The sequence below is a fragment of the Ahaetulla prasina genome, chromosome 11 (assembly GCF_028640845.1).
Source record: "Ahaetulla prasina isolate Xishuangbanna chromosome 11, ASM2864084v1, whole genome shotgun sequence".
NCBI lineage: Eukaryota > Metazoa > Chordata > Lepidosauria > Squamata > Colubridae > Ahaetulla > Ahaetulla prasina.
This window is the reverse complement of record NC_080549.1, coordinates 5281310-5292759: the sequence shown is the minus strand read 5'-3', so window position 1 is coordinate 5292759 and position 11450 is coordinate 5281310. Positions and strand designations below refer to the sequence as shown.

Genomic DNA, 11450 nt, shown 5'->3' with positions numbered 1-11450 from the left:
TTTCCTAAAGGCTGCCCGTCTCACCTGTATCTGCGTGTGTAGGGAAGGGCGCTCAAAACCTGCGCGGAGCCCTTCAGCCGGCATGCCTGCTTTAAAAGCAGTTGGGTGGAAACAACAGGAGTTGCGGAGTGGTGGGGTTGAAAATTAGCTGCCTGAGTTCCTGCCCTGTGGCTCCGGCATCAGGTCGTTTTATTCCTCTGAGATAAGCAAAGTGAGAGAACTGAGCTGACGCAACGCAAGATCTAATGACCAGGGAGGAGCGGTGTTGCTTACCTGCCAAAGGATTGTAATTTCAGATTAAACACACAGGCTCTTGGCAATCGAATGCTTTTCAAGGCGTTTTGGATCTTATTTTTGAAGCCAGCAAGCGATGAAGGGCGGGCGGAAACCCAGCCCTGCACGATTTCTGATCCTCGCCGGCCTCTTCAGTGCCGTCCAGGCTCTCCCCATCAAAGCCAACGTGAGTTTAGTTTACTTTAACGCTTTCAACCGGACCTCGAGCAACAACAGGTGCGAGTGCGGCATGTTCGGCGTGCATTCTCCCGTGGCGGAGGCTCGAGGGCTGGTGGTGTTTTCCAATTCTTCCAAACTCCAAGCTTGCACGTGGGACACGCATTTCGCCCCCGCGGTGTCGCCCTGGATTGCCCTCATCGCAAGAGGCAACTGCACCTTCACGGAGAAGATCAAGCGGGCGGCTAAACTGGGCGCGGCGGCCGTGGTCATCTATAACTACGCAAAGTATGGCAACAATACAATCCACATGGCACATCCCGGTAAGTGTTAAACCATTGGGCCTGGGCACTTTTTAATAGTCCCTAGACTATGTGAGGATTTTCCTCTTTTGCAAGTGGATTTTGACCTTTGAAGCTTGACTTTGAGGCAAAATTCTGCCTGAAGCTTCTGGGTGGTACAGTGTGTGTGTGTGTGTCTGTGTAGAGGGACAGGCTTGTGTAACCTTAACCTCTTCTGCTTTGGGGATAATTTCTCGTATTATCAGACTAGAAAAGAATGACAGGCTTCCTGTGCAAATAAAATCATTTGGTTTTATTATGCCAGCCTGAACGCTAGTGCCATGTTCATTGGGGAAAGTTTTTTTTTTTACATTCGGTGAGACTTGCACCCCAAAAAACAAAAAAAACAAAAACGGGATTAAAAAAACCAGAAGATTTTAGATAAGACGGGCAGTTAGAAATCTAATTTAAAAAAAAAAAAAGATAGAAAAAGCTTGGCTTGAAAAATCAGTGACGAAGCTCCTTGATGGGCTTATTTATTAGTAGAGTTGCAGCATTCTGAAATAACGGGGTGGGGGGGGCGGGGGACAGACAGGACACGAATAAAGGTGCATCTTTTCCTTTGCTACCTTTCAAAAGTCTGGTTGAAGATGATGCCCAAGGAGGAACATGCCAAGATGAATAAAAGACCTCGGTTATGGCATATAAATGTGCACTCGTACAAAGAACCAGCAAGGCAAGAATAAGCGGTTTGCCATCTGGTTTCTCCGACATTCCTCGTATCGTCTTTTGTGCTTTTTGAATATTCTTTATAAACGCCCAGAGTGCAGAGCTAAGCGCTTTCTTTATCCAGTGTGTCGAGAATTGCATCCAGTGTTAACAGCAGCCATCTTTGTTTTCCAGCGACTTAACTCCCCTAAGTACATCGTAAGTTTCCCCTCCCCTCCCCTCCCTTCCCTTCCTCCCTTTATTTCTTCATAAGCCAAGCCAAAGGAAAACCTGCACCACTGATGTATCTCTGGCTGGTGTGCATTGCGTTGATGGAGGCTTTTGACTTGGCGGCTGCTTAGCAGAAGCCTAATTTAATCATTTCCACTGCTGAAGCGGAGTAAAAGTTGGAAAGAGGATGAAATGAGGAAGGGGCTTTGAGATGAATAGACCAAGACCCTTGTTCTAACGATGAGAAGCCTTCTATTTTGAGCGTACGCTCGGAAGGATGCAGTGTTGTTGTTTTTTAAAATGTCTGGCCCATACATCTGGGGTACACAAAGAAGTGGCTCAAAGAAGGAACCCATTGCATGCCAACAGACCAGAGGTGGGTTTCAGCAGGTTCTGACCAGTTCTGGAGAACCGGTAGTGGAAATTTTGCGTAGTTCGGAAGACCGGTAGTAAAAATTCTGGCTGGCCCGGCCCCCATCTATTCTCTGCCTCCCAAATCCCAGCTGATCGGGAAGAAATGGAGATTTTGCAATAACCTTCCCCTGGAGTTGGGAGGGAATGGAGATTTTGCAGTAACCTTCCCCTGGAGTGGGGTGGGAATGGAGATTTTGCAATATCTTTTCCCTGGAGTGGGGAGGGAATGGAGATTTTGCAGTAACCTTCCCCTGGAGTGGGGTGGGAATGGAGATTTTGCAATATCCTTCCCCTGGAGTTGGGAGGGAATGGAGATTTTGCAATATCCTTCCCCTGGAGTTGGGAGGGAATGGAGATTTTGCAGAAACCTTTCCCTGGAGTGGAGAGGGAATGGAGATTTTGCAATATCCTTCCCCTGGAGTTGGGAGGGAATGGAGATTTTGCAGTATCCTTCCTCTGAAGTGGGGTGGGAATGGAGATTTTGCCGGATCCTTCCCCTGGAGTTGGGAGGGAATGGAGATTTTGCAGTAACCTTCCCCTGGAGTGGGGTGGGAATGGAGATTTTGCAATATCCTTCCCCTGGGGTTGGGAGGGAATGGAGATTTTGCAGTATCCTTTCCCTGCCACACCCACCAAGCAACGCCCACTAAGCCACACCCACAGAACCGGTAGTAAAAAAAAATTGAAACTCACCACTGCAACAGAAGTTCAGCGATAGTGTATCTGCTGTGAAAAGTTATCCCAAAATTAAAATCGCCAGTTCTCTCCCAAGAGAAGCAAGTACCCCTGGAATTTTGGTAACCCGGTGAATTTCCTTGATTGTCTTTCTGGGGGACGGGGAGGTTGTACAAATATTTCTGCTAAATTCTGCGATCAAATGCAGAAGTCCAAAATGGCAGAAAGGAATGCTTTGGGGCCATTTCCCCCCTCCCCTTTTGGTGGTAGTAGTAGATAACCTGCCGGGCCTTTGTCACAGTTTCAGCCTGACGTAGTGACCTGACATTAACCATTGACACGTGAATAGCTTTCAATTCCCCTTGTGGCTTTGCTGAGTGGAGATGAATTCAGGGGTTCTGTTGTCAGATGCTTCTATTTTGATTGAGCCCAATAAGTCTTGAAGACATTTAATCCAATGCCTGTGCTTTGGCCTATATTTTTTGGTTCCTGCGTGATATTTCCCCATCTTATCTTATAGGGCAGGGAAGTCAAACTCATTTCATTGAGGGCTGCGTCAGGGTTGTGTTTGACCTCGGGGGCAGGGCTGTACATGGCCAGCTTGATGTCACTCATGTTGGAGGCGCCTGTGGTGGCCCGAGCGCTCGGCCAGCGAAAATGGGCTCCTGGTCTCCGTTTTTGGCCATGACGGCCTCCTGCAGCCCTCTGCCAGGGAAAACGGAGCTCGGGAGGTGGCCTTCCCAGGCCCCGTTTTTGGCCGCAACAGCCTCCTGCAGCCCTCGGCCAGTGAAAGTAGAAAAGGGCTGCAGGAGGCTGTCATCGCCGGTCCTTTGCTGTCTCCAGGGTGGCCCCGTGGGCCCAGATCTAAGCACCCCGCGGGCCAGATCCGGCCCCCGGGCCTTGAGTTTGACACCCCTGTTGTCTGGTTGTTGTGACCCAGGCCCAAGTAGGTAGAAGGAAACTCACTCAGTGTAAAAACAAACAAACTTTATTCGAACAGCTGAGAATTACTTCATTCTCAGCGCAGTCCAACTAAATTAAAGCAAATTCCTCCCAAAACAAATTCCTCAGTCCTATCGCAAACCTTGGTCCAATTAGCCAAACTGCCAAAGGCCTTTCTTGGCAAAAGTTCCGAAGACATCGATACAAAATAAATGCAACAAGACGAAGCTATCAACATTGTTTTCCGGCAAAGCCCAAACACCGTTGCTGGTCTGTTAAGCCTTATGGGAGGGGCCAATCATCTCTTGGCCCTACTCCTGAGTCGTCCTCTTTGCTTGAGCTGCTCTTGTCTTCTGGCAGCTCTTCTCATGTGTGCATTAGGAACAGGCTCCTGCTGTTCCTCTGCCTCACTACTGTCCGCCTCTGGAGGCTCTGGAGTCCGCACCTCACTCCCCGATGGCCCTGGCCCCACCTCTGCCTCTGACACAGAGCCCTCATCCGGGCCTTCCCCAGCCTCCAAGACTGGCCCATGCTCTTCCTCAGCCTCATCGCTGTCCAACTCCTTTGCCAGCTCCGCAGGCTGCTGGCGGACCACAACACTGGTAGCCCCTTTTTAGATTCGCCCATTTGATTTAAGCTTTTGCAAACGGCATCTCATTTCATCTGATGCGTGAAATAACTGAAACCTGGTCTAACGTGGGACGAGTTGGATAGAAGGGGAAGCGACAGGCTGGTTGTGTAGATCACCTAGGAGATGAAAAGTATTTAACAATCGTGGGTGGAAAGCCCATTGTGTTGGTCAAATCTTTCTGAGACGGCCTGTAATCTTTTACCTGCAGCAACCACTTGCTCAGTTGGGCTACTCAAATTTCTTTGTCCCAAACCTGCTCACACAGGTAGTCCTCGACCTAGGACCACAATGGAGCCCAGGATTGATGTCGCTAAGTGAGACATTGCTTAAGTGAGTTTTGCCCTGTTTTACGGCTTTCCTCGCCACGTTTGTTAAATTAATAACACGGTTGTTAAGTGAATCCGGCTTCCGCCATTGTCTTTGCTTGTCGGAAGGTCACAAAAGGAGATCACGTGACCCCAGGACACTAATAATAGTCATAAAGATGAGCCAGTTGTTGAGCACTGAATGTAAATCACGTGACCAAGGGGATGCTTCAAATGATCTTAGGTGTGAAAAATGGTCCTAAGTCACTTTTTTCCCCAGTCCCTTTATAACTTCAAACTGTACTTTGTAATCTCTCATGGCGTCAACACTGGTGTTTTTTGGTCCTTGTTTTGAGTCCCGATGTCAAACCTCTTTCCATCGATTGGCTTTGCACACCTTAGTGCCAGGTAAGTATTCAGAGAGCCACGGCTGGCAGATGATGATGTGAATCTCATTGGAGGGAGAAATATGGGGGGACGGGACCCAACTCTAGTCTTCAGAGGTCTGTGATGGTGCTGTTGGTAAAGGTGAGAATTAAATAGGCCCCCTTCGTTTAGCTAGCCCAAAGTTGTTTCCCATGTTAGTAGCATCGTTCATTCTTCTTGGGGTTGCTTATGAGAATCTAATTTCAAGTTGGGTTCGGTATGCAAATCTAGTCCCAGGGCCTAGGAAAGTGCATATCCAGCATGGTTTGCAGTTTATTAAATAACGCCTTTGAGTGGTTTGAGCTGTTAAGATGTAGATAACAGCCAAAAGTGTTCTGTTGTTCTGGGATTTTTTGTTTTTTTTTAATAGGTTCTCCCTAGGAATCAATTTGCTTTTATTGATCAGTCTATTGATCTTGTTGGGCGGGTTTTTTTCCAGTCTCCTGAACTGCCTGGATTAATTCCATCAGTTGAGCATCTTTTTGTCAAATGGGTCAGAGCAAACTCTATAGAGTAAAACCTATGGAAAATTGATTTGGTGTGATGCATTCTGGGCAGAATCTTGGAAGCGCGTGCGTATGGTATCCATGGTGATCTGTAGGTTTTCTGTAAAACGTTGTTGTTTGTGTGTCCGTTATAGTTGGTGCCAAGGAGGTGGGTTTTATCTGTAAATGGGGGCACACGCATGATTTCATGGGATGCTGGCCCAAACTTCATAGCTGGCCCAAACAATGCTTTCTCAATTCGTAAATCTGGAAATCCTTTAATTGGGATTCACTGGTGAACCTCATCAATGAGATCCATGGGAAAAGAATCATCAGATTCCATCAAGACCTCAAATCGCTTCCACCCACCATCAACCTGAGCCTTCCTATCCATAGCACAAGTCAATTTCCTCAATGTCATGATAACACTGCACAATGGACACACAAACACCACATTATTCAGGAAGCCTGCAAAGAACAAATGGAGTTTAATTTTTTTTAGCTCGGTCTCAAAGCAATCGGGGCAGAGAGAAATATCAGAGCACGCTAATCTTCCCAAGGCACTCCCATTACAGATTATTAAAAAGCTGTTTTGGAACGACAAAATAATCTGGTTTATAAATCCCAATTTGAAACCTATACCAATTCAGCCATTTCAAGCCTCTGATGGAGCAAGCTGCAACTCATCAAAACCGAATGCCCTTTTTACTTGAAACTGGTTGGTTGGAAAAGGCACTGCTAAACCTCCTCCTGGTTTTCATCTGCTTATGTGTCCAGGTTTATGCCGGTCTCTGTTTCTAATAAAGATGTGATTTGAGATGTATCCAGGTTAGCACAGGCAATCATCACAGAGTACATTTGTGAGTACTGTGTAAACTGCCTGCCTTACGCTTGTGACCGGAATGCTCTGGAAAATCAGACATTTTCAAGCATAAAAAGAAAACTAGTTTTTGATCAGGAGGGATTCTGTAACCAATTCATTCTGAGAATCTGTCCCGTGTCTTCAGAAATGAAAGAGACATGAAAAGGAGAACAGAAAGAAGCCTGTTCTAAATTTACTGGGTTTATAGTAGAAATAAACTTAATGGAACCTTAGAAATCCAAGGCACAGTTCTTTTATCTATCCTGGAACAATAGTGCCCCCAGCTGGCCAGCTTTTAATTGTGCACACCAAGCCAAATGCCCACATTCCAATAAATCTGCCTATAATCATACAAATTAGCACCCTACAGAAACTGCATTGTTCTTTTTCAATCTCATAGGTCGGTCAGACAGAATCGAGGATGCAATTCGCTTCCCGTTTTTCTTCCTTTCTTTGCACTTTCAATTCTCTCCATGGTGGTGGTTGTTGTTGTTTTTTCCCGATTCTCCTTTTCAGTTCCTAGTTATTCTATTAACATTCTTACCCATCGGCTTGCAGTCTCTGGCTTGTTATTATACCTGAATAGGAATATTTCTTCAGTGCAAGCCATTATGAAAACGTAATGCTCATACAAATCCCACACCAGAGCAACAACGAATAAAGAACGTTTATTTTACCCGATTCGAGGAAGTGGAAGCTGGAGTAATAAAATAGCTGAGTGGTACCAAAACATACACAACTGGTACAAAAGGGCTCGGCAACCAGCTTTTCATTCCAAGTTGTCAGGTACAAAAAGCTCGAATGTCATTGCTGGAATACGACAAGCGAATTGTGAGTGCGGTATGTAGGCTTTTTCTATGCCCCTGTTAGAGCAAATTCACAATAGAATAGAATAAAATAGAATAGAATTTTATTGGCCAAGTGTGATTGGACACACAAGGAATTTATCTTGGTGCATATGCTCTCAGTGTACATAAAAGAAAAGATACGTTCATCAAGGTATAGGGATAGTCCTCAACTTATGGCCGCAATTGAGCCCCAAATGGATGTTGCTAAATGAGAAATTGTGAGGGCCTCTGGTGGCTCCGACTACTAAGACAGTCTGTTATTAACAGCTGCCTGCAATTACTGCAGGTTCAAGCCCCACCAGGCCCAAGGTTGACTCAGCCTTCCATCCTTTATAAGGTAGGTAAAATGAGGACCCAGATTGTTGGGGGCAATGTTGACTTTGTATATAAATATACAAATAGGATGAAGACTATTGCTTGACACAGTGTAAGCCGCCCTGAGTCTTCGGAGAAGGGTGGGATATAAATGCAAAAAAAAAATTAAAAAAAAAATTAGTGAAGTGGATCTGGCCAAATTCTACGACTTTCCTCGCCACGTTTTTTAAGCATATCACTGCAGCTGTTAAGTTAGGAACACGGTCGTTAAGTGAATCTGGCTTCCCCATTGACCAGAAAGGATCACATAACCCCCAGGACATTGCAACCGTCATAAATGTGAGTCGGTTGCCAAGCTTCCGAATGTGAATCGTGTGTCCGTGGGGATGCTAAAACAGTCCCTTTTTTTCCAGTGACATCGTAACTGAACGGTCACTAAATGAATCGTTTGTAAATCGAGGACTATCCGTAGAACAGCTGCAGCAAGAAAGGTCGTAAAACGGAGCAAAAACTAACCTCGCCACCCGCCTCGCTCGGCAACAGAAATATCCACCTCAGTTGTGCTTTTTAAGTTGAAGGATCGCCTGAATTCGTTCTATTAATCATGTTCTAGGTTTTCAAATAGAAATTAATGTTTGATATTTCCGGAATGATGTACTCTGGCCTGGTGCTTCTGGACAGTTGTCATGGAGTGCTAACCTTGCACACTGCTAACCTCCCACATTCCGTGTTCCAAAGTGCAGCTTGATTGCAGGTAAACAAAACATTTTCAGCCAGGTCCGTCAGAGTCAGCCTGGCTTCCTATCCCTCGTGTAACATCATCGAATGTATCGGAAAAGATACCATATAAAAAAACATTTATCCGGTACCTAACTGACCAAATCTTAAGCAGGTTGAGACCTGGTTAAGTATTTAGTTGAGAAACTTCCAGAATGGCACACTAAATTGGGAAGTTACAGATATATATCAGAAGGTGGCAATGACGCACAATTTTTGTATTGCCGAGAAAACTTTGTGGATAATCTTCAAGTGTGTGTAGTCAGTAGGAGCTCAGCTCTGCCATTTCTTCTCCTTCCAGCCTGCCTCATGAGTAAAGAATAGAATTTGTTGTTGTTGTTAGTTGCGAAGTCGTGTCTGACCCATTGCGACCCCATGGACAACGTTCCTCCAGGCCTTCCTGTCCTTTACCATCCTCTGGAGTCCATTTAAGCTCATGCCGACTGCTTCAGTGACTAGAATAGAATAGAATAGAATTCTTTATTGGCCAAGTGTGATTGGACCCTCAAGGAATTTGTCTTTGGTGCATACACTCTCAGTGTACATAAAAAGAAAAAAAAACCCATCAAGAGTCATAGGATGCAACACTTAGCTATAAAAGCAAGGCGACCCATTAGCCCTTGGAGTTAAGGCCATAAATATTAAGAATTTCCTACTTGGATCTAATGAACAGTCTAGCGGTTTTCCATTTTCATTGAAAGGCCTCTTGTTGGCTGGACCTGAAGTTGTTGTGCCTTGTCTGTCTATTCGTTGTTTGTATAACCGTTGTTTGACCTGTCTAGACACATTTTCCCTGTTTGCAGATTTATCAGTAGCTTGATGCTTCTGAGCTGTGTCCTGTGTCATATGAAAAACCCCAGATCTCCAATCTTGTGTAATCAGCTCCCTTAAAGAAGGAAGGGAAATTGCCTTTTTCTGATTCATTCCCAGCAAACAGAAAGTCAGCCAAACTCCAGGAAAGACCCTACTGAATGATATAGCTATATTTCTGCCTGAACATGTCTGGGCACTTTCCTTTCCATTGAAATTCATACACATTTGTTTTCTTCTGGTCTACAAAGAATATGATGACAAGGATTGCCTATTTGTGTGCAGTGCTGCTGCGGGTTAACTTGCATGCTGGGTAGAATTGATTCTTTGTTCCTTCAATGGGAGATTGACAGTGCAAAGTTTGGGAAAGGAACAGAAGAAAGGTGGGGGGATGAACAGGATAAAACAAAGGTTGAAGGGAGGTAAGGAGCAACGTTCAACGTTCGCGAATAGCTTCCCGTATTACACTAAGCTGTGTTTTGTTGAATCAAGTCTGCGGAACGCGTCGAAGACATAGGGTTGACATAAGATCAAAGCAAGCCAAACACATCAAATTTGTCCTTTCGACATGATACTTGAACCCCTAAGTGTGATTTCCCAAGTCTTGAGCTCAATCCCAAATAGATTTGAGGTAGTATGTTTTGAGATCATCCAGTTTATTTGGGGCTGGAGAGAAAGAAGTTTAAATCTGGGACTTTCACCATGAAACATTTAATATATTGCTCCATACCGATTGCTCTCAGCTGACATTTGTGAGTAAAAGACAAGTTATTTCTTACTTCCAAGGCTGAAATCCAGCTTGGGAACCCCCTCTCCACGAACTCAAAACCCTTTGTCTGAAACAGATGAAAGATTTTGTCATCTTTTATCCTGCCTTCTCGTTATCTTTCTTCTGTAAGCTCAAGAAATTCTGTCTTGTCTGCAGATGGAAAAAGACTGAAACCGTTAATAGTCACCTAATACTAATTTTTCCTCCCAGCTAATTCATTTATTTGAAAAGCACATTTTCATTACCTAGCTAATAAGGTTCCGACATTGTTCCTCTCTATCCTGCCCAAGGAAAATTACACAAGTCAAAATCTTTATTTAACTTCTTGAAAAGTCAAACAAATCTAGAGCAAACTCTCCCAGGCAAGGATTCTTGAGGCACGAAATCCCAGGGAGCTGTTTTTAGGACACCGAGACTTTGTGCTTATTGTGAGGGGGAAAAAACAAACACACAACCGCTTCTCATTTTGTATTTAATGTATTTGATGTGATTTTCAATCATTCTTGTGGGGAATTTACAGCATTTTTCAGAGGTGGCATTTTGGTTTTCAGCATTTCAGAACCTGGAAAAAATAAGCTTTCATTTCCCCCCCCAACACTATTATTACTATTATATTGTTATGGTGGTTATGATTGCACCAAATTTACAGGTCACTAACTTGCATTGTAGATGGCATAGCCTTTTCTGTGTGATGCAGAATTTCTTGTATCTCATAAATTAATGAATGGAAACTAGAAATAAACTGCCAGGAGCTTCCTTGTTACCATTTCCTAGAAAAGGAACGGATTTGTTAAAAGAATGAATCAAACCTTCCGCAGTCTGGCATCTTCCAGTTGTCCTAAATCTACAACTCCTAGTATCTCCCATTAGTTATAATCTTCTGAGTAAAGTAACCTCAACATATCTGAAGCAGGTCATCTTGAGAGATCTTGGTCTAGAGCAGGGGTCTCTAACCTTGGCAACTTTAAGACTTGTGGACTTCAAATCCCAGAATTCTGGGAGTTGAAGTCCACAAGTCTTAAAGTTGCCAAGGTTGGAGACGCCTGCTCTAGAGAGTGTTTCTCAACCTTGGCAACTTTTAAGAGGTGTGAACTTCAACTCCCAGAATCCAGACTGGCCTGGACATCTATAGCTGTGTGCATATAATACAATAGGTGAGAAAGATAGCAACACGTGCCTTGGTAATGCCTTGGTAAGGCCACACTTGGAATATTGCATTCAGTTTTGGTCGCCACGATGTAAAAAGGATGTTGAGACTCCAGAAAGAGTACAGAGAAGAGCAACCAAGAGGATTAGGGGACTGGAGGCTAAAACATATGAAGAACGGTTGCAGGAACTGGGTATGCCTAGTTTAATGAAAAGAAGGACTAGGGGAGACATGATAGCAGTCTTCCAATATCTCAGGGGCTGCCCCAAAGAAGAGGGAGTCAAGCTATTCTCCAAAGCACCTGAGGGTAGAACAAGAAGCAATGGGTGGAAACTAATCAAGGAGAGAAGCAACTTAGAACTAAGGACAGTTAG

General features: G+C 44.5%; 1 protein-coding gene across 1 annotated transcript in view; it reads left to right on the top strand.

Moving 5' to 3' along the window:
• Positions 1-39: 39 nt before the first annotated feature.
• Positions 40-11450, top strand: part of RNF128 (ring finger protein 128) — a 50113-nt gene continuing 38702 nt past the window's right edge. Inside the window, exon 1 of the mRNA XM_058196842.1 lies at positions 40-773. Coding sequence (XP_058052825.1) covers positions 371-773 — 403 coding nt within the window. The 5' untranslated portion in view covers positions 40-370. The remainder of the gene's footprint in view (positions 774-11450) is intronic.